At 40.1% G+C, this 26,876-nt stretch overlaps 6 protein-coding genes and 1 pseudogene across 6 annotated transcripts; 4 read left to right on the top strand and 3 right to left on the bottom strand.

The window, feature by feature from the left end:
* On the top strand, nt 1–1,673 carry LOC103929407 (protein SODIUM POTASSIUM ROOT DEFECTIVE 2-like). The gene is made up of 3 exons (XM_009338598.3): nt 1–983; nt 1,124–1,199; nt 1,293–1,673. The coding sequence occupies exons 1-3, from the start codon at nt 780–782 to the stop codon at nt 1,415–1,417; spliced, it is 405 nt and encodes a 134-aa protein (XP_009336873.2). The 5' UTR covers nt 1–779; the 3' UTR covers nt 1,418–1,673.
* A 2,883-nt stretch (nt 1,674–4,556) lies between these two features.
* Nucleotides 4,557–6,327, top strand: LOC103929408 (peroxiredoxin-2). Its single transcript, XM_009338599.3, has 3 exons — nt 4,557–4,751; nt 5,026–5,105; nt 5,903–6,327. Exons 1-3 carry the CDS (start codon nt 4,597–4,599, stop codon nt 6,154–6,156), a joined length of 489 nt encoding a protein of 162 aa, XP_009336874.1. The 5' UTR covers nt 4,557–4,596; the 3' UTR covers nt 6,157–6,327.
* Nucleotides 6,328–9,356: 3,029 nt separating this feature from the next.
* Nucleotides 9,357–12,048, top strand: LOC103929410 (rac-like GTP-binding protein ARAC7). The gene is made up of 8 exons (XM_048567146.1): nt 9,357–9,784; nt 9,936–10,023; nt 10,256–10,363; nt 10,462–10,527; nt 10,633–10,700; nt 10,795–10,860; nt 11,014–11,120; nt 11,767–12,048. Exons 1-8 carry the CDS (start codon nt 9,686–9,688, stop codon nt 11,795–11,797), a joined length of 633 nt encoding a protein of 210 aa, XP_048423103.1. The 5' UTR covers nt 9,357–9,685; the 3' UTR covers nt 11,798–12,048.
* A 1,191-nt stretch (nt 12,049–13,239) lies between these two features.
* LOC103929411 (cyclin-dependent kinase F-1-like) lies at nt 13,240–15,440 on the top strand. The gene is made up of 2 exons (XM_009338601.3): nt 13,240–13,740; nt 14,320–15,440. The coding sequence occupies exons 1-2, from the start codon at nt 13,255–13,257 to the stop codon at nt 15,226–15,228; spliced, it is 1,395 nt and encodes a 464-aa protein (XP_009336876.2). The 5' UTR covers nt 13,240–13,254; the 3' UTR covers nt 15,229–15,440.
* Nucleotides 15,441–15,915: 475 nt separating this feature from the next.
* Nucleotides 15,916–19,253, bottom strand: LOC103929412. The gene is made up of 3 exons (XM_009338602.3): nt 18,667–19,253; nt 16,787–17,039; nt 15,916–16,485 (listed from the first exon to the last, which is right to left on the bottom strand). The coding sequence occupies exons 1-3, from the start codon at nt 18,997–18,999 to the stop codon at nt 16,097–16,099; spliced, it is 975 nt and encodes a 324-aa protein (XP_009336877.2). The 5' UTR covers nt 19,000–19,253; the 3' UTR covers nt 15,916–16,096.
* Nucleotides 19,254–20,252: 999 nt separating this feature from the next.
* Nucleotides 20,253–22,979, bottom strand: LOC103929413. Its single transcript, XM_009338603.3, has 4 exons — nt 21,811–22,979; nt 21,498–21,722; nt 21,291–21,382; nt 20,253–21,196 (listed from the first exon to the last, which is right to left on the bottom strand). The coding sequence occupies exons 1-4, from the start codon at nt 22,912–22,914 to the stop codon at nt 20,485–20,487; spliced, it is 2,133 nt and encodes a 710-aa protein (XP_009336878.2). The 5' UTR covers nt 22,915–22,979; the 3' UTR covers nt 20,253–20,484.
* Nucleotides 22,980–24,111: 1,132 nt separating this feature from the next.
* Nucleotides 24,112–26,122, bottom strand: LOC103929414 (annotated as a pseudogene).
* Nucleotides 26,123–26,876: the final 754 nt, after the last annotated feature.

Raw genomic sequence — 26,876 nt, 5'->3', positions numbered from 1 at the left:
TGGATGTGTTCCTAGTCGTCATCACATGTCATAAAGTGTGGTATGTTGCTATACTTCCTCCATTGGTCACTGTAAGCTTTTCCTTTTCTTCCCTCCATCCACCTCTCAGTCATATGACATATCAGGCACATCCTCAACAGCTTTTATTGCATATTAGGTTTCTTTCTTTAGCAGAATTGTCACGAGAGAGAGAGAGAGAGAAAGAGAGAGAGAGAGAGAGAGAGAGAGAGAGAGAGAGAGAGAGAGCTCACTTGCAGCTTCATCTCAAATAAACTTTCTCACTCAATACCTTGGAGAATTTAGGAGTCTGATCACATGGCAAAATCTAGTTGGGGTTTTGTTTTTTCTGGTATAAGAATTGGTTTACAGTTTATAAAGCACTGCTTTTTTCTGGGTTTTTGGATCCCCTACTTAATTTTTTTGACCAGCTGAGTTATACAATTTATAAATTATTGGGTCTTGTTCCCTTTCCTCCTTCATAGGCTTCATTGGGTTCTGCACAGCTTTAATTTGGCCTCCCCAATGAATATTTGAACCTTAGCCTGTCTGTCTGTCTGTCTGTCTGTCTGTCTCTCTCTCTCTCTCTCTCTCTCTGTGTCTATCCCCCACACTATTATAATGTTCACACTGGTCTGCGTTGGATTACAACACTGAGGGAGTTGGTTGGTTAACTGGGAAGGGCAGATCGGGTGTAGAGATTACTTGTGTTGGGAAATTCTGTTTGGCTTTAGATTTGTGTCTCTGTTTGTTTGGCTAAGAAGTTTGTGCTGGTTGTTGCAATGGGGAAGCTAAGTTTGGGCGGAGTGCTGGACAGGTTTTGTCTTTCTTCTGCTGGCTCAGGTTCTTGTTTCTGCTTGAACTGGTCGAAACACCAAGACGAGTTCGAAAGAAGTCCGTTGGTAACCGGCGAAAAGGATCAGTTTCTAAAACTGAAGGATGTCGTTGCCGGAAAACAGACGTTGGCCTTTCAGTTGAAGCCCAAGGTATTATTCTCTTGTTTCATCTCTCTTTCTGTTGGCCTCGTTTGGTGGCTAAGATTAGAATGATTTGGATAACTCAGTAGATTCAATGTTTGTTCGAAGAAGATTGATTGATTTTCTGTTGGCGAAAAAAAATTATGCAGATGGTTATGCTAAGGGTTTCCATGCACTGTCATGGATGTGCCAAAAAAGTTGAGAAGCATATCTCAAAGATAGAAGGTATAAATTATCTTGTTTGATACATGCATACGTACGTAATACGTACGTACGTACGTACTATCTTGTAACCCAATGCTGCTGATATATTTACAGGCGTAACTTCTTACAAAGTAGACTTGGAGAGCAAGATGGTGGTTGTGATTGGAGACGTTCTTCCTCTCGAAGTGCTAGAGAGCATCTCCAAGGTTAAAAGTGCTGAGATTTGGAACTCCTCATGATGAAATGAGGAACAAAATATAGGCACTATGATATACACTTTTAAGTTCGGTCTATGTACCCTATATATGCAATTGCAATCTCTTGTCGAATGATATCGATCGCTAGGCATCTTAATTGTAAGATGGCGTTGTATATATTATCATTGCCAGATTAACTTGGGTTTGAGAGTGCTATCTGACGTCGGAAATGAGTGTCTTGTAATAGTTATTTAGAGAGTAATGTTTGAGACCATATATTTAAATTATATTTTGTGAATCATATGATGTAACAAAGAATCTAGTCATCAACCACCACATCATATGATATATAAAATATGGGCTAAAAAAATGATTTCCCTAACATTTTCCGTCATTTAGAAGACAATGTTCTCTTTATTTGTTGAAAAAGAGTGATACTAAGTAGACCAACTTTTTAAATGAGCAAATCCTAAGCGAAATCCTGTTTTACTGAAAATAAACAAGGGTTTCATAAACCGAGAATAAAAAAGAATAGTGCAGAGACTCAATGAAAGCTGTTCTAACAAATAGAGTTGGCTGCATTGTGTTAGTAAAGGAATCATTCATTGAAACTTTGCAAATGATTGATGTGACACTAATAGGAAATAAGCATGCTAATAAATAGTTAAGTAATAATTCAATTATTAACAACAACGTCAAATAGTTTACAAAATATAGTTTATCTAGCATTACTTATTGAAAAAAATGGTAGGGAGACCACATTTAATAGTGGAACCTACTTGTATTGTGGACCCTATCTCTAATGGGGAGAGAGTTTAAATGCGATCTACAAAATGTAGTCTCTCTAGAATCATCCTTATCTATTGTACGTGAATACCAAATAGCCACATATGCTCTCATAGATCATTCGATCTCACACCAGTAAGTTAAAAGATTTGTGGGCATCTCTACCTGTTGTCAAACAGTTTTGGGCATCTCTGCCTACCCAATTTAAGCTTTTAAATCTCTATCTATGTCCATCTCTTTTAACTACGTTCTTTGACATCACACACACAACACACACACACACACACACACACACACACATATATATATATATATATCAAAGATCGCATTCTTCTGAGACCAAAATAATGGGTGCAGCGATGAAGCTGGCCTCTTCAGACCAAACCAAAACCACCACCAAACAAGCATGAAGGGTGGCCTTAGAACCATGCCTTTTATCATTTTGTAAGCTCTCTTATATGGCCAGATCATTCTCTGTGCAGGATGTTCGTAAGGAACGGATATATGATTCATAGCCGGACTACCTGCGGTATCCCAAGTTTTGAGCATAACTCTACTTTTTGATTATAACTTTACTTTTTGTGTGCAGCAAAAGAGGCATTCGAAAAGGTTGCAAGCTATGGTCTTCATGCTCATATGATCATGTACTTGGTATTTGGATATCACTTGGACGCCGCTATCGGAGCTAGTATCTTGTTCTTGTGGTCAGCCACGTTGAATTTTACGCCTATATCAGAGCTTTTCTCTCCGATTCTCTCTGGGTCGGTTTCAAGTGATTTCTTTGGGAACAATCGTTAGCCTATTTGTAAGCAAAATTTGCCCTAATTCTCCATGGAATTACGTTATGTTGTCACATATGTTACATGCACACAAAAATTAATCATCTGAAGTTCACGAATCCGCTTGTAATCGATGAACCTCAACATGCTCCTGGACCTGGTTATGCCGCATAGGGAGGAAAGGGTGCCCGTATAATGGAAGAGCCCAATTGAAGTGAAATGATTACACGTTTGTACTACATTGTATGTCCAATAGTAGTTTCCATATGTTTTCATGAACGGAAAGGTTGTGCTATGGCTAACAGAAATATTTCCACAAGCACGGCCACATCATTGCAACCCGTACAAATACAAATGCGTTCCAGCAAGCACAGCTCAAGTCATGCCTATCTTCGCCTCACTCGGTATCATGTCAGTCAGGATCCGGTGGCGTCCAACCGTGCTCCTTGGCCTCTGGTGCCAATCAACGGGACAATCCAGACAACCCGAAGAACGAAGGGTTAAACTTGGTTGGGTTGTAGGGTTTTGAGTCCCTGTAGGGCACATGTTCTTGTCCACTGTTCTCTTCTTCTTGGGATCTTCCATTTGTTTAAGTTCCTCCAAACAGTTTCTCTACTGGATTTCTTCAAGTGACAGCTGCTGCTTTGGGGAAAAAAAAGAAACACTTGGCGTTGCCACCAAAGAACTTTGATGCACGGTAAAGTTCCAAAGGCTCAAAGTTTGTTGCCCCGACGGATAAATTGAGGCATAGGAATATAAATTACATTATCTTCTTGAAATACCATAGTATATGTACTGTACTTAATTGTGTCACTAAGCTATCGTATTTTATTCCTTAAGCTATGCATAAAAATAAAAAATAAAAAATAAAATCCAAACAAAACATCGTATCTTCGTATAAATCATCATATATTTATTACTGGATTTATATAACTGAGCCTATTACATATACGTCGTGTGAAAAAAAAATAGGGACTCCCCAAACCTACATGTAATATTACATTAGATTATCTTTAATGGACTCGAGCTCCCATTTTACAGAGGACTTGAAAAAATTATTCTCAAATCACACTTTTTATCCACCTCTTGAGATAGAGAGATATTTTCCTGTGCGAGAACACATCTCCATAAATCAATTGTAATGCATCGTACTGTATTTCAAACATTCTAAAAAATTTATCCTTAAGATAAAGATTATCCGGCTCCTAAATTTAAGAAGAGAAAGAAGTTGCTATCATTAATTACCAGTATCAGAATTCCGCTTTCCAGTTGTTTATGTGGCTAGAATTCTTTGTATCCACGAGAAATGGTAATTTCTCTATTCAAAACCATTTTTTTTTTTGGCGGGAGGACCCCTTTTGTCTAAAAAATATTTTCCTGTTAGTCTACAGACCAATACATTACCGTACGATAAATACGTTGTATGTAAAACTTTCTCTACCCACAATAAAGAAAATAAAAATAAAAATAAAAACCGGACCCCAAAATATTTATCAAATCCAATTTGATAAAATCACTGAACTCCACCACACTCTACTCCCTAGTAGTCCCTATATAAAAGGCTCTATTAATCCTGTACAACAACTGCGCACCCTTATCACTCATCATTCACCGTACGATCAACGAATTCAATCACCATAACCGCAGATCAAAGCTATGGCTCCGATTGCAGTCGGCGATGTTATTCCGGACGGCACTCTCGCCTACTTCGACGAGGAGGACAAGGTTCAATCCGTCAGCGTCCACTCCCTCGCCGCCGGCAAAAAAGTCATCCTCTTCGGCGTCCCCGGTGCCTTCACCCCCACTTGCAGGTAAAGCTCGAATCTTTCGATCTCCGAATTTTCCGGATATAGAATTTTCTGCCAAACCCTAGCCACTTTTTGGTTCCCGGGAAAATGGTAGGAAAATGTTATGTAAAATGAGCCCCACGTTGGTAAAGTTGCTTGCTTTGGTGTGAATTTGTTACTTGTTAAGTGGACGGTTTAGATTGGTGACTGGTTTGAATCGGACGGTTGTAGATTTTTTGAATGATTGTTAATTATTTTGCTGAGAATTTGAGGTTGGTTTTATGCTGTGGTTGTACAGTTTGAAGCATGTGCCTGGATTCATTGAGAAAGCAGACGAGCTTAAATCGAAGGGTGTTGAGAAAATTCTGTGTCTTAGCGGTATTACTTCTCACTTAATTGTATTTTCTGTTAATTTCAATTTACTTGAACTTTTCAAGGTTTATTCTTTGAATTTGAGGTGTGAATTCATGGACTAACCCGAAAACAGAAAATCCCTTTTGCCCTTTCGATCTGTTGATCATGGATTGTACGTGTGATTGTGATTTGGCTTGCTAGATCATATGATAAATGCCATTAACTTTTTTGAGAGTTGTATGTGGGATACAAGAGATTAAGGTTAATGCTAACTTTAGTGATCAGAGAACTTGCTTGCAAGGGGCTTGTAGCTCGATTAGTTCGATTCCCCCCTCCCCATATCTTGTAGAGTTAGGAAAATGCTTCCTGTGTATACTGAGAGTGATTACTTAAGTGTTCCTAAATATTTGATCAATCATCGTCTGATGGGGTGGAATGTCAATTGCATTTCGTAGTCAGTGCTAGTAAATCTACAGCAGACTTGCAGTTTGCTTGTTCTTAGTTGTTCCGCATTGGACACAAACACACCTTCATAACATAAGATTCGATTAGTTGGTCTTCTTGCTATTACCCTCCCCTTGTCGCTGTATGCATTGCTGGTATATTGTAGTTACTTGATGTGGTATTGTAACAGAGGCTACTATATCAGCTCGCGAATGATAGCTTGTATATGGTCTATCAATTGCTCATGAGAATACCATGTGAATTTGTCCACCGAACATATTTGTTTTTATGCATGCTTGTGGTGTACCCTTTGATTGATCCATTGCAAATGTTGCTGAATCAGATATCGGATTTAAGGCTTTGATTCGTGTTTGCAGTGAATGATCCCTTTGTGATGAAGGCTTGGTCAAAAACATACCCCGAGAACAAAGACGTTCTTTTTCTTGCTGATGGCTCAGCGAAATACACCCGTGATCTTGGCCTGGAGCTAGACCTTTCAGAGAAAGGGCTTGGAATTCGTTCTAAGAGGTTTGCTCTCTTGATCGAAGACCTCAAGGTGAAGGCCGCAAATATCGAGAGTGGGGGAGAATTTACCATCTCCAGCGCCGAAGACATCCTCAAGGCTCTCTGAATATTTACATTCCCTCACCCCCAGCTTGCTCCCTTCTGTATCTGAGACTCGAGCCTTCCTATCTGTAACGTCTCCGGCCATTTTAGTCGGGTGACATTTTATATCTATGTGGATCTTCAAACTTCTGTTTAGTAGTTTGTGTAATGAAAATAAAGGAGCTATTTTGTGATATATGAGGAAGGATATTTAAATGATGATAAGGATTTTACAGCTTTTTGTGAAAAAATAGATTCTTCCAGAATCCATAGTGGAGGGTTGAACATTGTTTTCCGCCCGTCTTTGAGGAGGATTTATATGACATGGAGGCGTCGAGCTGATTATGTCGCAAGCGTGAATTGAGGGTTGAACATTGTTTTCATCTCGTTTTTAAGGAGGATTTATTTGACATGGAGGCGTTGAGGTGATTATGTCTCAAGCGTGAATTGAGGGTTGAACATTGTTTTCATCTCGTTTTTAAGAAGGATTTATATGACATGGAGACGTCAAGATGACTGTCTCAAGCGTGAATGGAGGGTTGAACATTGTTTTCACCCTGTTTTTGAGGAGGATTTATATGATGGTGTCTTAAACTTTTCAAGCATAGATTAGCCCAAATCAAGGAATGAGATTCCAACCCGTAATCACATGATTATGCATGTTTATATTATATATTAGAATGAGTTGAAATGATATTGGAGTTATTCTAATTTTTGAATTTTTTGTGTGTTTATGAACGCATCGGTGTTTAAACTACTCTAGTTACTAGTTCATATGGGCTTACAGCACACTATGAAATTAAATAATATTAAATACTCGAAAAATAAATAATTAGATTGATTATAAGAGTACTTGATCTCAGATTCTCAGTAGCATTCTTTCTCCCCACTATACATGACTCGTTTTAAGTAAATAAACATGTTTAAGTATTGAGGTTGAAAGGAAGGAAACATATATTCGATAATATTAACAAAGATTTTTCTTGTATCCATCAAAGCATAAATTACACCTAATTAGATTATTGATTCCTGGAGAAATTGAGAATCCGTCATAAAACTAATTGACAATATGAAGAATAACTCAACTTACTTTTAAGCACATGCAAATTCCTTCTTCCTATCAATGTGGAATTTATTCTCAACACGCCTCCTCATATGTGACAAATTTTCGAGCCTAACATGTGGATAATACAAATTGGATGATGCAAATTACGTATGACGGTTGAGTTTCACGCATGAGATGAGACAACTTGCTCAAATACCATGAAAAAAATTGAAATTTCTTTGCTCCATTGCTTCGATACATTGTCATAAACCTGTTCATCGTAGAATTTTTATATTAACAAATGAGTCAAATGAACATTAAGAAAATAGTGATTTTTGGAGTTTGGGTGATTGTGCCTACAGAGGCAGATTGTCTGTCATCCTGTTTGGGTGTCATTCTCATCCCTTCCTCTTTTGTGCGGTCACGGTTAAACCACGTCAACATTTTATATTGATTTTTTATAGAGATAATAAGACAAAAAGCAACAGGAATATAAAATGTTGACGTAACTTAATCGTGACCGTACAAATAGGAGGGAATGAAACAAGAGGGTAGACAATCTGCCTTCTTGTGCCTACAGCTCCATCCGAACTGTGATAGGTGAATCTAGACCCCTACGCCATATCCAATTTCGGGTCTTTTTTAAGTGAGAAACATAGCCGGATACTCAAATCACATTCGTTTATCGTACATCGTACATCGTATGGGCATAAATCATTGTAATTTTTATTATTTAAAATTGAATATAAACAATACCTAACGAAAACTAACTGCACAATATATAAGAAACATATGTGATTGGAAGATCTTCGAGATCTTCGCAAAAAGGATCCAGCAAGATCCTCGCTCGTCCTTTTTCCAGCTACATCCACTTTTTAAAGTGCTATGAATCTGGCAAAATAAAGTCTACATTTTAATCCTTCCAAAAATTGCAGCATACATGCATTTGCACAAACCATGCAGGATCACATGAGAAACCCCAAACACTTGGCAATTTGTCAAATAATCATCATTCAAAAAATGCTTAGATTTTGGTTACCAATAAATAACCTAACAAAAATATACTTTATTTTATAAAACAGTTTTAGTTAAAAAAAATTAGTGTTGACTTGATTGCGAATATTTATATTTGAGTTGAAGAGGTGATTAATTAATTAAATATTTGAGTTTCATAAGAAAATAAATAAAAAAATAAATTTGAGATGCGTGACAAATCGAAAACAACGGTCGGCATATAGCATGTGGATTTATATTTATAATAATCGTTCCAGGCGTTGCACGTCTGTCTCAGAGATAATGGCAATTAGCAAAGATAAACAAAATGTTATAGATTCTACGACAGTTTAAATTATCTGAATAATTATAAATTAACCAAGTATTTTAACATAACAGGAAAAGACAGAAAATTAAAATATATAAAACTCCCTTCAACTGTTGTTGTATTTCTACGTGGCAAACATGACAAAACATTGAAAAAATCTTGTTGTTTTCGATTTATTAAATGAAGTTGGCTAATATAAATTATAAAGCGTCTATCTTTGATTTTGCGTCAAGTATTCTCTCACATCATAATTTCAAGAAATACTTTGGTTTTTTATACACTTACTAAAAAATGTCAAGAAACGAGGGAAAATTTTGGGAAACACCCAGAAAAATTAAACCCAAAAAAAGTTTAGATATAGTAATGCAAGCCATTTTATTGTTTGTTGTAATCTGAAATATAGTTTTGTTCGAAAATTGTTATTAACACTCGAAATAAGTTTAAACACGATATAGCCGTTTTATTGTTGTTCTTTTTGAGACATCAATAAAACTTGAACTTTGGGCAATTTGATGAATAAAATACTTTAACCACTAAAGTTGTATTAAAAGACAACAGAAAACAATGTTAAAACAAAATTATGCCTTTTTTCAATCTTTTGAAAATACAAATTACTTTCCAGTATCTAAAAGCACTGAAATGCAGATGGTGAAATTGTAACAAAATTTGCATTTTTACAGTTTTACTGTTGCAAGTTCATTTCTTGCCATGAATGTGACTGCAAGTTGGAAACCAGCAAAGAAAAATGAAGGAGGAGGGGCCCTTTCTTCTGTAAATTCAAAAAATATTTCTGTTGGATTTGAAAATTTACTTATAGGGACTCAAAAAGTAGTGGAGCTGTAGACCGTTTGACCACAAGCAACGTATATCTCTCTCTCTCTCTCTCTCCCCCTAACTTTCTCTCTCTTAAATTTTAAATCTTTCTTCTTGAAATTAGAAGAAGGACTTGGCTTCTATATCATCTCACACCTCAACAAAAGGCCAGACAATGTTCTGAGCTCTCGTTCTACTACTTCTGCTTCTTGTTCTTCCACCGCTTCTTCTGTTCAGCTTTTTGTTTAAGCTCAACTTTTTAAAGCTCATTTCACATTTACATGTGTATGTCCTAGAACTAGAAGTGCTTTTGGCTCAAGTGCTTAATTACCTACTAGCTAGCTGGTGTTAATTTCAAGTTGTGGGGTTGAGAGAATGAGTGTTTCTAAGTTCATTAAATGTGTCACTGTTGGTGATGGAGCTGTTGGGAAGACCTGTATGCTCATTTGTTACACCAGCAACAAGTTTCCTACTGTGAGTCCCGTAACTTTAAATATCCACCTAAAAAATGCTCTTTGTTTCCTTTGTTTTTTTAATTTTTTGAATATTTCATGGGATTTCTGTCATAGATCAAGCTAAAAACTAAAAGAAAATAAAAATTACATCCTTTATGTTTTTGTGGCAGGATTATGTACCAACAGTTTTTGACAATTTTAGTGCAAATGTTGCTGTTGATGGGAACATAGTGAACCTGGGGCTATGGGACACTGCAGGTAAATTTTGTGTTTTCCTTGCACTAAATTTTGCGTACGATAGACGTTTCTCCACCCTCACAAAGCGGGTTCCCTCACCTTCACAAAGCGGGGAGCCTTGTTGGCTTGGGCTTGCCTCCTTTTACACTTTAAGTGTTGCTGATTTCTGGGATTTAAAGTTTGGAGATTGAATTTTTGGTTAATTTTTTTGAGTTTTTACAGATTACCCTTTATTGTATTTTGATTTTTAAAGGTCAGGAGGATTACAGCAGGTTGAGGCCACTGAGTTATAGAGGTGCAGACATATTTGTGTTAGCTTTCTCCTTAATTAGTAGGGCAAGCTATGAGAACGTTTTAAGAAGGTACTAATTCCATGGCTGATTATTCATTTGTGCTGACATAGATGCTTGGATTTGATGTTTTACTGACTAAGATACATACATTCTGGTATATTTTCGCAGTGGATGCCGGAACTTCGTAGGTTTGCTCCCAATGTTCCGATTGTTCTTGTTGGGACAAAGCTAGGTAAGGCAACGACTTGGCGATTTTGTTTCTCCGATGGTTTGTTAGGGTGTCTTTTAGGAGTATAATTTATCAGCATTTTTGCTTATATATTTCTCTGTGTTTAAGATATTCGTGAGGACATGGGGTACCTAGCTGATCATATGGGATCATCCAACATCATAACTTCTGCTCAGGTAATTGTTTCCGTTTGTTTCGGTTCTTCAAGATTGTTGTTTCGATAAGGCATTTGTGTTCATGTGTAGGTGTCTAATTATGCTTAGTATGCAGGGTGAGGAGCTGCGAAAGCAAGTAGGTGCTGCAGCTTATATCGAGTGCAGCTCGAAAACTCAGCAGGTAGACAACTTAGAAGAATATAATTAAAATTCCCGGGATATTTCATGCCTAATGTTGTCAATGACACAATTATTTTACCGAGCGTGATAAATTAGTATATGTTCTTGCTTGAAAAAGAATGCTTATTGACAAACTCTGCTTGATTTTGATTAGAATGTCAAAGCTGTTTTCGATACTGCGATTAAGGTTGTTCTTCAACCTCCGAGGAGGAAGGATATGGCTCAGAAGAAAAGGCGCCGGAGATCTGCTTGCTCAATTGCGTAAGTACTGCTTTCATACTGTGGTGTTTTATGTTACCCCAATAGTTTCTGTTCAACTCAAGGAATAATAACACGATGAGTTTTAGCCGTTCACTCAATGACAATAGTTTCATACACCAAATCACAAAATCTTATTCGTTTTTGCGAATCACAAAATCTTACTTGAGTCGAGGATCTTGAACTCCGCCCTCAGCTTACAGATCCATGTGTATCACTAGATAAACATGTCATCAGCGAAGTGAAAGCGAGAAAAGAAACCAAACACCAACAGGACAAAAATGGTTAGAAACTTAGAATATGTGTCCTTCGATTCATTAAATGTTCGCTACCTGTGGTCCAAGGAGGTCATATGGCGAACTAATTAGGGATGAACATAACTATGCTGTCATATCCAGACATAGCCAAATAATTCCTCAATTAAAATTTTGAAACGAAAAGCAAAAACATCGAAAGTGACTAGGCATATAAGATGTGGGATGGTGTCGAGACTTGAGAATGACTGCTTAATCGTTGTCCTCTCCATTGATGGCATCACCCGAGTGAAGAGTTTATGATCGTTCTTATGGTAATCGTTTTCTTGAACTTTAAACGCAATTTACTGACATTTCGTTTACTGAACAGAACACATTGCTCTTACTGATTGCAGGAGCATTGTGTGTGGAGGCTGTGATGCTTAGGACGAAGCCAAAGAATGCCAACCGCCTGCGGTCTGGAACATAACGTTGTTTTATGCAGTTGCTTTTGGGGGTTTACTGGCTTAATCCTGACAGGCCATATATACTTATGTGTGTATTGTGTTTTCAAGTATATTAACTTAATCCGAAACATGTTCGCTTTTATTTTGCCAACTGAAAGGAGTGGGAAACGGAGGGAATTGTTCATTCTCTCCTGCATTGCTACCAAGAAAATATTTTGTTCTTCGGTTTAAGTGGCTCCGATTTACCCGCTAAATTTCACCGATTAGCACACATCTAGCCGTTTAATTCAGCAACGTATGCTATTTGATGGACGCACTCTAAAATTTTCGTCCTGAATGACCCTAATTAATGAGAGCAGAAGGAATTAGATGGATGAGTAATGGGTGTCTGGTAGAGAAATTATGAATGCAGTGGTCCTACTAGAAACACTGCAGGTCACCCCTGTATCAATCTGCTCTCCACCATCCACCTTTATGATTTTAGCATTGCATTCATGGGTTCACCCGCAGAGAGAGACACTAGGACCAAGGCTGGCCTTTTTGGTTTTGCCAAGTTTTACAAAAAAATTATGCTACAGAGACCGTCATTTTGAATTATATATTGTAAACTATATGATATGGTTGTTGACAATTGATTTAATTTTTTCATTGAACTTGTAAGGAACTACCAACTTCTCCCATAAACTTTAATTTTAGCCAATTACCCTCATGAATTTATATAATTAACCAATTTTCTCTCTAGATTTTAATTTCTAGTCTATTACCATTGAACTTTTATAATTCGTCAATTTTTTCTTGAACTTTAATTTTATAATTGTAAAAAGGTAATTTTATCCCTAATATGGACAACCTTTTGTTCATATTAGGAAATTGGCTGCTGTAATTGGCTAAAAAATTCACCAATTATAAAAGTTCAGCAATAATTGGCTAAAGGTAAAATTATTGGTCAATTGTAAAAGTTCAGAAAAGTAACCGGCTATAATTAAAGTTTATGGAGAAATCGGCCGCTCCTACAAGTTATGGGAGAAAATCAGCCAATACCTCTTCATTTTTAGCTCATTGTGTTCCGGATTTAAACTCACCTCTCTTAATATAATAATAAGAAAAACTAAAGAAAATGACTTGAAAACTTTAAATTTTAATCAAAATGATAAAAATATGTTATAAATGAATAGTATAAGAAATGATTTTTTAAAGCAAAAATATACTTAACGTTAAAAATGAATAATATGTCTGTTAAGACTTCCATAATAATATAGGTTGTAATAATTTAAAAAAAAATAATCTTCTTTGTCACGTACGGACGTCAGGTTTCAGGAAACGAAGGAAAAAACTTCGCACGTGTTTGCTCGCGCATCTCTTCATCTTCTTCTCCTTCGCCGTCCCTCTCTCTCTCTCTCTCTCTCTCTCTCTCTGCGTCTCTCTCGCGCGATTAATATGGACTCTCCACCAGCGAAGAGCTGGAGCATCCACAGCCGACCCGAAATCATCGCAAAGTACAAGATCCTGGAGCGGGTCGGATCCGGAGCCTACTCAGATGTCTACAGAGCCATCCGCCTCTCCGACAACCTCACCGTCGCGCTCAAGGAGGTCCACGACTACCAGTCGGCGTTCCGAGAAATCGAGGCCCTCCAGGCCCTCCACAGCTGCCCCAATGTCATAGTTTTGTACGAGTACTTTTGGCGCGAGGACGAGGACGCCGTGCTCGTCCTCGAATTCCTGACCACTGACCTCGCCACTGTGATCAAAAGCGCCAAGAAACGGGAGGGTGGGATTGGGAGCGGCGAGGTCAAGCGGTGGATGCTGCAAATGCTATCGGGGGTTGACTCGTGTCATGGGAATATGGTGGTCCACCGCGATTTGAAGCCCTGTAATTTGTTGATTGGGGATGATGGAGTTCTCAAGCTGGCGGATTTTGGTCAGGTAAATTCGAATTTTTGTGGGTTTTTTTGTTGAATTTTGTTTATTTCAGCAGAAAATTGGGAAATTTTGGTTTAAAAATTATAAATTTATACATGTAGCGGATTAGATTTTGTGGGAGCTGCTTTGGATTATCAGTTTATAATGTATATTTATTAAATTTATCGATTTTGGTTGAAAGATTGGAACTTTTACATGAATTTTTACAGCGGCGGAGGGATTTCAATCAAAATTTCATAGATTTTGGCTGACTTTGAATTATGAGATTATTTGATTGGATGAAATGAAAACACAGATTATTCGTTTTGATATATCATTGGATCGAAATTTTCGTGTTCCGGCATTTGTTGAAGTTTAAGGAAGCTTATCACATTGTTCTTTGTAGTTTAGAAAGGTTTGGAATAATTTGTTCAACATGCCAGTGGCTGCAGAAGATTAGCATCTTTTATCTGTAGTGAAGATTCATATTTCCGGCTTTATGCCAGTACTTACTTCGTATTTGGTTTTGATTCGTACCTTGTTTGATTTTACATATCAATGACTTTGAATTGTTTGTGTTATGTATCGTGTTTTGATGTTTAGGCTAGGATACTCTTGGAGCCGGGATATGTTCCTGATGAAAACCCACACCCGTATGAACGAAGCGCTCCTAGTCAGAGTGCCTTTCAGCCACCTGAAGTGATTCCCGAAAAAGATGAGTCATGTGAAGAAGGGTACAGAGCTCAAGAACAGGGAACTATGAGCAAAGAGGAATATTTTCGAGTGTTAGATGAGGTCAAGGCAAAAGGTTTGGATAAAGATACAAACGTTCCTGATGGAGATGCATCTTGTCTAGCAACATGTACAGCGAGCGACATAGACGATGATCTTTTCAGGGGTTCGTATTCTTATGAGGCGGAGGGCGGAAATGATAGAAATGGAGCTCTGACATCCTGTGTTGGGACTCGATGGTTCAGAGCTCCGGAACTACTCTACGGATCCATAGACTATGGTTTAGAGATAGATTTATGGTCGTTGGGCTGCATTTTTGCCGAGCTTTTGACACTTGAGCCACTTTTTCCTGGAACTGCTGATATCGATCAGCTCAGCAGAATCATTAGTGTTCTGGGCAACTTAACTGAGGAGGCGTGGCTGGGGTGTCTTAAACTTCCTGATTACAGGATAATATCGTTCAATAAAGTAGAAAATCCAGTCGGCATAGGGGCCTGCCTGACCAACTGTTCCCCTGCTGAAGTCTCTCTGGTGAAGAAACTTATTTGTTACGACCCAGCTAAGAGAGCTACAGCTATGGAGCTCCTGCAGGACAAGTATTTCAGTGAAGAGCCTCTTCCGGTTCCTCTATCCGAGCTGCACGTCCCTGAGACCAAAGATATGGGTTCCGCCTCTCCTGGTGACTGGCCCGATTACGAAGATATGGGTTCCGACTCTGATTTTGACGACTTTCGCCCTGTAAATACGACCTCAATAGGTTCTCACATTCAGTCTTTTTGAGTTCAAGGGATTGTGATGCTATCGATTGCTACGTTATTTATTGCGTAAAGCTTTTGAGGAACACATTTTTAAGGTAATCTATTCTACCGATTTCAGCCTTGTGGAGTGTAGTTGTAAAAGGAACCAGGGATTTGTTGTGGATTATTGTTTCTGGCCGTTGTATATAAACCGAAGGCTCAGATTTTATGAAATAAATCCACAGTTTTACTCAATTTTCACTTGTTTGAGGTTTTATTCTGTGAATCCCTCCCTCTTAGCCCCCAAGGTGACTTGTGAGAATGTGAAGAATTGTTTCGTATCGAGAAGTTGGGTCACTCCTCCGTCGCCAATTGATTTCAGGTGAAACCTCAAGAGGACAAGCCGGACGCGCACACAACCCGGTCTGCCCTGGCATAACCCACATATAGCACGTTTACTTGGCGAGAATAGAAATTGAAATCATTCTGATTCTTCATTCCCAAGCATTTACAGGTTGAAATCATTTCGATTCCCGACTTCCCCTTTATTTTACTCCCTTGTTCTGTTCCTCGATTTATGACTTTCCCCATTCCAAGTAAACGTGCCAATGTTCTTAAGAACTAGGACATGCCCACAGAAGTTGCACTGGAAACGGAAGACAGTGTCTAATCGAAAACAAAAGTCGGACGATACGAAGTTTCTTCGATTCAGCATGAACGGGGAAAACGGTAAGAAAATATAATCATACTTTTCCTTTCTTCCTTTAAGTAAAAGAACTATCTTCTCGACAGTAAAGTTCGCAAAACTGTTTTCCCCAAAGGTTTATTGTTCCCTTCAACAAATAAACAAAAGTACAGGTTCATATGGGAGAAACAAAACAATGGAACAAAACTAAATATCTATAGCCGGCTTACCGCACCGGCTGCTGGTTGTAGTGATTCTTCTCTTTCTTCTTTGCTGCAGCTAGCCTAGCATTCCTGGCAGCAGCTTCACTCGCAGCAGCTCGGGCGGCCGCATCCATCTCTTTGCTTGATTTCTTCTTCTTCATGGACGCCACTTTCTTCAGCCGCTCTTTAACATCACCAGTAGATGCATCTTCTCCCTTCTCTGTCCCAGCATTTTCATCTGTTGCTGCACTTCCAACATTTGTGCCATCAGGCTGGTCCTGGGATTCTTTTGGCTCCTTCGCTGACTTGTCCTTCTTTTTCTTCTTTTTTGCACTTTTGCTCTCCCCAGTGACATTCTCCTTCTTGTCCACATCGCCATTTAGATTCTCTGCGTTCTTCTCTTGGGCAACACCTGCATGCAAAGGTATGGTCAAAATTCAGCTTGTGTAAGAAATACAAAAAACTAATTGATTTGGAAGATGTCAAACACGGTGAGATACAATCAGCTGAATATTCTCATTGCGTCCCTAAAGAGGAATGAAGGGTTTTTTTTCACTCCATGAAAACTTGAGAATGTATAGCATAGTATTTAAGGTTCTGGAAACAGAAACTCAGTTTGCATCAGTACTAATGTAAAAATTCATGCGATAGGTAAAAGCATTAATACTACAAATAAATGGCACGCAGAAACTTATCCATATAAAGCTACATACCATTGGAGTCATCTTGGCCACTGGTCTCAGTCTTGGTAGGGTATCCTAGCTCAGCAAGAACTGCTTCAAGTTCTTCAAGCCCCTTCTTCTTCAGTTCCTTCTTAGAAAGCTGCCTTTCTGTATCCTTAGGGGCTGGAGAGGGTTCGGGGAGCTTCTTAACTGGCTCGGTTTCAACCGAGGATTCAAGTTCATTCTCATGTTCCTCGTCAACGTCATCAACTTCATCAAGACCTTCCTCCTCACTTTCACTTTCCTGGAAATCGATATATATATATAAGAATTCCACAATATAACCAGAGTAATAGTAGTCACATGATTTTCGAGATTGAAAAAAATAACATCTCCATTGTATGAAGTTGATAATCAAAGAAGAGAATAATTGTTACAGCTAATAGAGAAGCATCAGTACCCTTAAACACACACGCACAAAACTCATTTGGATGTTTTTCAGCCATAAAAGCAATATTTTCCAATTATCAACAAAAGTTTTGGCATTATGCTTTTCAAATACCGATCTACTTTACACCTAAGGTTTCTACATTTGATAGTAAGGATGCATCATAAGCATGAAACGACATTGTAGTTCATTGTTTCAAAGACCTAAGAGTGCTTGCCCAAAATCCACCAAACACTAACAAATCAGGGCCTTTTGAATCATGGTCACCTGATTGGCTCCGTCCACCACAAAATCAATCAGTAATCAAGACCAACCTTTCTTTAGAAATCTGGGATATACACTGGGGTTCCACAATGAAACTGCCTAAGCTACTTACGAGGAATCACTTAGTCTCATAAATATGTAGTCTCATAAATATGTATTGATAATGGAAAATCAATTCATTCTCTAATGTATGCACCAAAAAAATACCATAATGAAACCAACAACAGAACAAATTTAGGGTCCCCTAAAGGAGAATCATTCCAATGAGACGCACATCCACGTGTGGATGTGGTTTTTATCTTGTGACAACAACAGGAAGAAAACTATCAGTTGGTCAGCCACATCTAGTATAATACGACAATCCCTGCATGCTGAAAGAACACAGATCATGGATAACCATGGATACCGACAGATGAGATATACTAATGGAACAATAAACTCAATCCCCACAAGTTAAGGTGGCAAAAAGACAATCAATTGTCTCCGCAAAAGCCAAAATAAACCATTTCATAGCATCAAAGATTTGGTGACTTAACACGTGCGAGCAAAGCAGAGTAAATTTTACCCGTTACATAGATTGCAGTGACAATTGGGATTCAAAAGATCTCATTCTCTAACGTGCGGTGACTTAACACGACCTTAAAAGATTTGCATTCTCTATAGAAGATGCTGTGACTTAACACTTGTAGGAAAAACATAGTAGATTTCAGCCCTTTACAGAGAATGCAGTAACTACTACCGTTAAAACATCTGCATCTACTACCGTTAAAATAAATGATTGACAGGATGATCCAAATTAGACAAGGATTCCACAAAATCCACAGATATGAACATTCAATAAATTCCGTAACTCCTACCAAATCTTATCATTTAAAACCTTTCACTAAACATCACCTCATTCATTCCAAAAGTAGGAAAAAAAAAAAAAAACCTAACAAATCCTATTGCTTCAACGAAAATCGGTGATATCACAAGCAAAACCACAGCGTTCCTATCACCTATTCCCTCGTCAATTAATACACACAAACAAAAAAATACCCCCTTCTACAGTTTACTACATCATGAGTAAAAACCGATCATATCCGAAAAGAGAGAGAGATATATCCAAACTAATCCACATTTCTACACACACATAAACAATACATGCTTTCCCAATTTAGCACTATCCGAAAACAAGATAACAAAAAACAAAAAAAACAAAAAAGCTCATAAAATATACCAATTCACCGACGGTCTCCGCATGCTCGGCTTCGAGCTGGCTCTCCTTCACCGCCTTCGAATCCTCGCCGGCCCAACCCATTTCCGGCGGAGCTGTAGTTGCATAGTAGTCATCATCGTCCTCGTCATCCACATCGGCCCACGACTTCGCGACAAGGGGCGCCGGCGCCCAAAACACCTCCTTCTCCGCCTCCCCGGAGTTCTGAGCTGCGTCGCCGCCTTTCGAGCTCTTCGACGAGCTCTTATCGCCCTTCTTCTTCTTCTTCAAGCTCCCGAGCGCCGCAAAAACATTGGTTCTGTTCAGGACCACCGACTCGTCCTTCCTGCCCGCCATTTCTCACCACCCGCCGCAAAAGTCCAGACGGCAGAGTTATCCGCGTCGCCAAACGGCGAATTTTTGGTGAAGTTACGGCTCTGGTCACGGAGCTCAGGCGGGGTGCGAAGGGCAGAATCGGAAATGATGGAGGGAAAAGGATTGGGTTTTGAAGGGATTTTCGATTCGGAGATCGGAGTTTTGAGGTTGGTGAGGATCCGAGAGAGGGACGAGCTTGAAACGGCGCGTTTTGGTGAGCTCGGCTGATGAGTGAAAGAGTCTGAGGATTTTCAACCCGAACGGGCAGACGGCGTACGAATCTGTGATGGGCTTTTTATATACAAATCTGATACTTGGGTGTGAGTGATCCTAGCCGTCGGATGGGTTAGTGATTTATAATTTGTTGTGCGGTCAGGATGGGTTGTTTGTGGGGCCTAGTGGGCTTGGATTTTTGTAAGAGGAGGGTGTTTTCGTGTGTGTTGAGCAAGCGGTCAGGATAAGAGAGGCATGTGGCCTCCATGCATATATGATTTGGACCCGCTTTCCTCGGTGTAACTGATGAATTATATTTTGTGGATAACCAATTACAAACGCAAATAAAAATTATTTTGGAAATTTATTGTCTCGAAAATAATTAATATTATTTTTATAGAACGATGTTCCAAATTAATTTAATTTACAAAAAAATAAAAATAATAAACTTAAAATTATACGACTAACGCTCAAAATACACAAGTTAACAAATTAAAATATTGAATTGAGCTTGAGATATGGGCTAAAATAAAATGGACACAAAGGCAAGTTGTTCACCTCTTAAGGTTAACTATATCTGTAGTGTTGTTTGGATTCTATTGATTGCAAGAGTGGAATAGTGCTCGGCTAATACATGAACTCTTGCTCTCTTTGGTTGTCCGATCCCAATATACGAGGTTCTCACCCCTTTATATAGCACTCAATGAACCCCACAGTCATGGATCTTCCTCACTTGGCATTTAATGCGCCATCTATATAGACTAGCATACTAACACCTTTTCACCTATCAACCAGACATTCGACGGTGATGTGACATATGTTCAGTTGAAATGACGTGTTATGTTAGAATGGTGCAAGCCGAGTGTTCTCCTCAGCCTTGGTTATCCCACTTTGCCTCTCCGACTATCGTTATGTCCCATCCTAGGTTTCTATCAGTGACTTGGGGCTAGGGTTTAGGGGATAAATGACATGTACAATTTGGTTACGCGATGTGGTGTGCGTGAGAGTCTCAAATGACTATATTTCAATTAGAAGGTAGAATATCTTTGTTGATAAAGCTCACCCGTTCATCTTACAAGCTTAATTTGTGGTGTGTGAGACACTCACATCACGTTCTTGTTCGATTAAAAGATAGAAATATGATTACCACATCAAGCATTTGTGACAAATTGGGAGTACAAATAAGATATGAAGGCATCACAGTTCATATAAACTAATAACATATTGACCAAAATAAGTTGAATTGAAATGGAATCAAGAGGAAGCAAGAGGAGTGGAGCTGTCGAACGTCGTCCCAACATGTTGAATAACAAAGCCGTAGATCTTCCTCTTCAGCCGATCAACCTTCGCGTTCAGTTCATTCCTTTTCGAGACGGCTCGATCCAGCCACTCGTTCACTCGCTTCAACTGCGAAAGAACAGCTGCAATGGAGCCACAGTCGATTGGCAGTTTACCGCCATCAGCAGTGCACTCTCCGAACACACGAAAACCGGCATCCAGCGCCTTCTCAACAAACTGCAGAAACCACATTTGCATCTCGGATTGCAGATGAGTGGCAAGCTTGACTGTGTCTTTCATTCCGTGACCCTTCGTCCACGTCCCAACGCGAGCATTGGACTGCGGTGAAGAGGAAGGGGAAATCTTGAGATGGGATTTGGCCGGTGTGTTGAGAGATTGTCGTTTTGACAGACTTTTCTGCAGAGCTGATGGGGTTTCATTGTCTTGGGTGGTAAGGAGAGAGACAATGCCAAGATCAGTGGCTAAAGCGGCTTCAACCCAAAGTGAAACGGGTTTCGATTGCTCAGTGGGAATTTGAGCATTGTTAGATGTATCCGAATTGCGGTTACCAGCAATTGATTCAACAAGTGTGTTTGATTTAACAACTTCATCATAGATCGAAAAGAAGCGGTCAATGGCGGGTAGAGGGTTCCCGATCTTGGATGTGGAAGAGAGTTCCGCAAACATGCTGAGACAGAAAAAAGGATAATTGAATTTGACAAAAGTGGCAGAACAATTCCTCAAACAAATTTAAGGCCACAAGAGCAGAATGATCAAATTACCTTAATTTCCTCACAAGAGACTCAGTAGCAATGGCCTCCTCAAGTGCTTCCGCTGCAGCTGCAGAAGCAAGAACTTTCCTCTGCAAAGCTTCCTGCAATTCGATACGGTTTAGAACTTAGTCCATATTGATCAAACTCTATTTCGTCAACACAATTTGCATCGAAAATAAAGCTCGCCCAAGTTGCATCTAATGCCAAAGATTATACCTTTCCAAGCCTTGCGAGGTCTGAAGAGACTGCATCAAGTGAGACACTTCCATCAGTCCATTTTTTTTCATGGACGGTGATGCTCGGAGCTGCTGCGCAGCTGGGTTTCTCTTGGACCACAAAATCTTCCGGTGACCCAGATTTTGTTTTATCATTGCCGGAAGAATCATCACCGCCATTCGGACTTCCACCTTTCGCATCGCTTAATCGTCGCGCAAGAGCAGCCTGGAAAGACACAGAATTCAGAATATGCAGAGTAGTAAGTAATTCAAAATTTTGCTTCCAGAGATACACACACGGAGGGGAAAACTACCTGAGTCCTTATAAATGCTTGCAAATCTGGTTTGATCTTGGCCGAAGGCTTCTCTTTCTCCTCCACCGCCGGTGACTCATCCCAGCCCTTCCGATTACTTTTTCCAGACCCAATGAGGGCTTCTGAAACCTTCGAAATCCCTGCAACGATAGTTACCGTCTTCTTCTTGGCGGCAGAGTCCTTCACTCCTGCAGACAACCGCCTCCCGGGAGAAAGCGAAGCCCTCCGGGAATTTGGCGAAGGCTGCCTCCGCTGCCCAATTGGGGATGGCTGTCGGTACCTCGACGGCACTATAATCGCCGCCTCTTTCGACACCTTCCGGTTCTCTTCCTTCGCCACAACTAAGCTCGGAACCACGCATTTCGAGGGGGCTGGAGATCCCGATCTCTTTCCCTTTCCTGCGGGGGATGGATCTCTCTCAGCCGACACCGGGTTCTTCTTTCCGACTGACACGGACCTCTTTGCTCCGGCCGGAGATGAAAACCTGGAAGCCGGCCGATCGGAGATCTTCTTAGCCTCATCTGTACTTGAATTCGAATTCACATTCCCACCCGAATTGACATTGTCTCGAGGAGCAAGAGGCTGCCTTGATGGTCGTGCCTTATCAAACTTGCCTTCTTTGTTGTCATTTCTCACAACCTGCTCCTGCTTCTTATTGGACAGGTAAATCGCCATGAAGTCGGCGGACTGGTCGGAATCCGACACAGGCTGGATCACAAACTCGCGTTTCGAGGCGGAGATACGGGCGACGAGGGGCTCCGGGGTGCCGAGGAAGGGATGTCGACCGGCGATGGGACGGATTCCGACGACGCGGGGAACTGGGGAGTCGAAATCGAAGCGGTCGACGTAGGCGAACTGGCCCAGCTGGAGGCGGTTGGTGAGAATGAGGTCGGTGTCACGATCGGAAAGGGAGACGTAAGTGGAGTTGAGGGAGTCGGATAGCTGGACATAGAAGCCCTGGTTGGGCCAGAGGTCGGAGCCGGCGAGAGCAGGGACAATGCCGATGACTTGGAGGAGGGCGGAGCGGTGGTCGCCGGTGACTTTGGTAGCGGAGTTCATTGACTGGAGAAGCTTCAGGAGGATTCCTGGAGTGAGCGACGCCATTGTTGTGAGAGAGAGAGAGAGAGAGAGAGAGAGAGAGAGAGAGAGAGAGAGAGGGAGAGAGGGTGGAGGCTTGGATTGAATCTGTGGAGGAGTACTCTCTACTAGGTATTTGCAAAGTAAAAGGTGGGCCCGGAGATTATTTGGCCGTTATTAAATTTCAAATTCAAATTCCCGCTGACTGTTTGAATTCAGGGGGTTGTGCGACGTTACCGTTACGTATCCCTATCTATCCCAAATGGGGAAGAGGTTGAGAGCCCTTGAGAACTGAGACCATGGCCGTTTAAAAGAAGGGTAATTGTTTTCACCCCAAAGAACAGGAAAAAAAAGGTTAACTTCAAGTAACATAATGTCACGTAGGTGTTAAAAGAAGAGTAATCGTGACGTTTCAAGTCAACAATGCAACCCAACAATAAACGGGATGACTACTTTTGTATGTCATGTTAACATGGTTCGGATAGTGGTATTGAAGAAAAGACTTGTGCATGAGCAGTTCAAAAACTTGAACTCCAAATGTTTCATAAGCACATAGAGTTGTTAATGTAGGTTAAGAATACCATATGCAGTTATGCACAACAGATAGCTGGTTCTCTCTATTTCAAAAGCCGAAAAGCAAGTAGTGCAGTGTCCTATCATTCTGCAACAAAACTGCACACAAGATAGTGTGGCGGATCTATTCATGGATTCGGCCAGTCATCAGATGCCCGGAGAAGCATTTGTGAGGACCTCCGAGGACCATTTAACGGCTGCAAAGGTGACGGAAGAGAGGAGACTCGGATGTGCAGGTGCAGCGGCTTCCTGCAGCAGATGAGAAAACAAAGAAGGCTTTATTTTCTTAAAAGATTTGGCTATATGACGTCATTTCTAGCCAGGTTATTTTGAAAATAAAAAAAAGAAGCTCTCTTTCCTCCTTCTCCAGGCCCAAAAACCGAAAATTGAGATGGGTGTGTGAACAATAAAAATTGATATGTGGATAACACTACCATTTTATATGCAAAAAAAAGGTGTTTTTTTCTTCTATTGATAATAAAATTGTCATAAAACGTTTTCAGATTATGAAATCTCGTCGTAGAAAAAATTAATCTTTGTAGTTTGAAATGTTGTTTTGTCTAAATTTTTATGAAACTTTTATATTGAAGACCACTCGACATTATAATTTTTGACCCACAAAACAAAACTCTCTACTTTTGGAAGCATGACTTCTTGAAGGCTTTTATGTCATAGCAGAATCATCAAATACAACAGAAATCCTCCCACAATTTTCATCACAAAATGCAAAAGTCCCCTGCTGTGCAACAGTGATGGAGCAGCATACGAAATCATCACCGGATACTTGCAGTCCCCAACGGAAGGATCCTCATCGGTCACCACAGCCAAACCCGAAAAATCGCAGGTCCCACTCTTCTGGCTGTTCGCCTGGTAATACATGTTGAATGCATACGAAGCATTCCCTTGGAGAGTGAGATTGTTGCAAGAACTTCCATATCCCAATGAAGTGCAATCTGAGAGTGTGCAAGCGTAGTCAATGCTTTTTGCCAAATTATCCAAATACTTAGCATCAGGGTCCAAAACACACCAACTTCTCTGCATATACTCCACATCTTCTGCAGCTGCAAGGCCCTTGTTTCGCATAGCGCCTGACAAATCCAGATCATATTTCGGCTTCCCATCATACTCGAATATCCCCCAGTGCCTCTCAAAGTTCCCGGGAGCAATGCTTTTTGTGTTTTCATCAATGAGGCTGAATAGGTAGACATCGAGCTTGCCTGTCCTTGCTGGGGTTCCATTGCCACTCATGGCATGCTGGATCATACCCTGATTGAACCTCTTCGCGTTGCGGATATTGGCGTTTATGTCACCATCAGTTGGCCAGCCCACCTCTCCAACTATGATCTTCATTTCAGGGAAGCCAGCTTTGGTCAGAGACCAAACAAGGGTGTCAAAGTTTGCATCAAACACATTGGTGTAGAGCAGATCACCATCTTTAATCGGCTTGCTTTTTCCATCGAAAAATGCAAACCCGAAAGGAAAATAGGAATTGCCATAGAGGCTGAGAAAAGGGTAGATGTTAACTGTGAATGGTGCCTCATAGGTGTACAAGTACTGGATGATCTCGATTATGGAGTCTCGAACTTCAGGGCGGAAGTCTCCAGTAGATGGAACCGGGTCTGAGTCTGGGGAGAAGTAGATGTCGGCGTTGAAGGGTACGGTGGCTTTGACTTTCGACCCAAGTCCTGCATTGTTTAGGGCTTCCTGGATGTTCTTGAGAGCCGGAAACGTGGTTCGTAGATAGGTGCCATTGTATGTTTTGAGAAACGGCTCATTGCCTACGGCTACATACCTGAAAAAACCCAATTGCCACAACAATCACTGAGACATTTTCAGAAACAAGTAACAATCACAATGACAATTACAAGAACGGACATGTGAGTTAGGTCAGTTGGCTAGGGCAACGTGCCCTTAAAAACCGACTCGAACAGAAAAAGGATTTGATTCATTCAGACATTTTAGGAAACAAGTAGCAGTCACACTAAACAGTTAAAAAACAGAAGAAAGCAATCGAAGGGAAATAGTAACTTGATAACAACTCCACCAGAGTAGCAGTAACTTGTGACATTGGCATCCACCCAAGTAGCTGCAGCCACAGGATCCTGGCTCATCTCCTGCAACATGACATTGGGTATGGCCAGCATCACCTCAATTTTAGTCCCAGTGAGAGCGGCCAATATTCTCTCGTCCGCTTCGAACAATTTCACCTTGTCCAATCCGTTGTCCTCCAGAATCCGGACTACCTTCTCCGGGGGAGCTGGTGGGTCGCCATTGTCCCCCAGTTCACTCCAAAGCTCGCACCTTTCTCGACCATCGTCACGAAAACAAGATGGATTAGTGCTAATGTCAAGAGATGCACTCTTTCTTGTGACATTTTCCGATTTCTTTTGGTTAAAATCTTCAAAAGGGTGGTCTTAGAATCTGAATCTTTGTTGAATGGAGCAAGAATCAAGAAAGATTTCGAGGGCTCCAATGATTTGGGAGATGCAGGAAAGAGAGAGAAAGAGAGAGAAAGAGAGGGAGGAAGAGGGGAATTCTTTCGGTTCCTTCTTCCTGAATATATACAGTGAAAAGTGCACTTTCTCGTTCTCTCTCTCTCTCTAGAATTTCAGTGTTGGAACTTTCATGGGGAGGTGAGAGAAAAGCAGAAAGAAAAAAAATTAAGATTCGTTGCTTAATTCAGTTATTCAGTTATGGTGGCCAGCCCATGCAATTTGTTTTCCAACTGAATAATAGTGTTAATTTATTTATATATTTTTATTTTTTTAATAAACGAAATTATTTACACTAAAAGAAAGGCGGTGGGCTTAACCTCACAATGGACGAGCCATAATAACATGGTTCAAATTCAACTTTGACGAGAATCGAACCTAAGAACTCACAAGTAGAGAGAAATATCACTAAACAGTAGTACTAAATAGTTATTGTTAATTTATTAAATATGAATACTAAACCCACGTCGTTGTTGGTAAGGTAGCCCTCGCAAAAGTGTAAAACTCCTTATTCTTTGGTTCCAACTGACCAAGCGCTGGTCCTCCCAATGTGAGAGCTCCTTCGATCATATATCCTTACTGAAAGTTTCCTACTAGTTTAGTAGCTTATGGAACTTGACACTAGTTCATACAAGATGAAAGTTGCCATGATCAGACATTCATGTTAAAGTGTCATAACTAATTTAGTAGCTTTTAAAATTTGACGGTGGTCCACCCAATATGAAAGTTGTCTTGGCCAAACAACTTTGCTCAAGTTTGCCAACTACTTTATTAGTAGCTTCAGGGAAAATGCATGGGAACATGAAGATAGTGAGACCATGAGAAGAAAGCCATTGACTGCTCTTTTGAGAAGGAAACTTAAAGAGGGTACTCCAAAACGCCAACTTTCCAGCCAAAACCTACGTGTCAACTTTACCATCAATT

Source organism: the organism of the source record quoted next, unplaced genomic scaffold (assembly GCF_019419815.1).
Source record: "Pyrus x bretschneideri cultivar Hongxiangsu unplaced genomic scaffold, Pyrus_bretschneideri_v1 Contig44, whole genome shotgun sequence".
NCBI lineage: Eukaryota > Viridiplantae > Streptophyta > Magnoliopsida > Rosales > Rosaceae > Pyrus > Pyrus x bretschneideri.
This window is presented reverse-complemented; position numbering and strand designations above follow the sequence as displayed.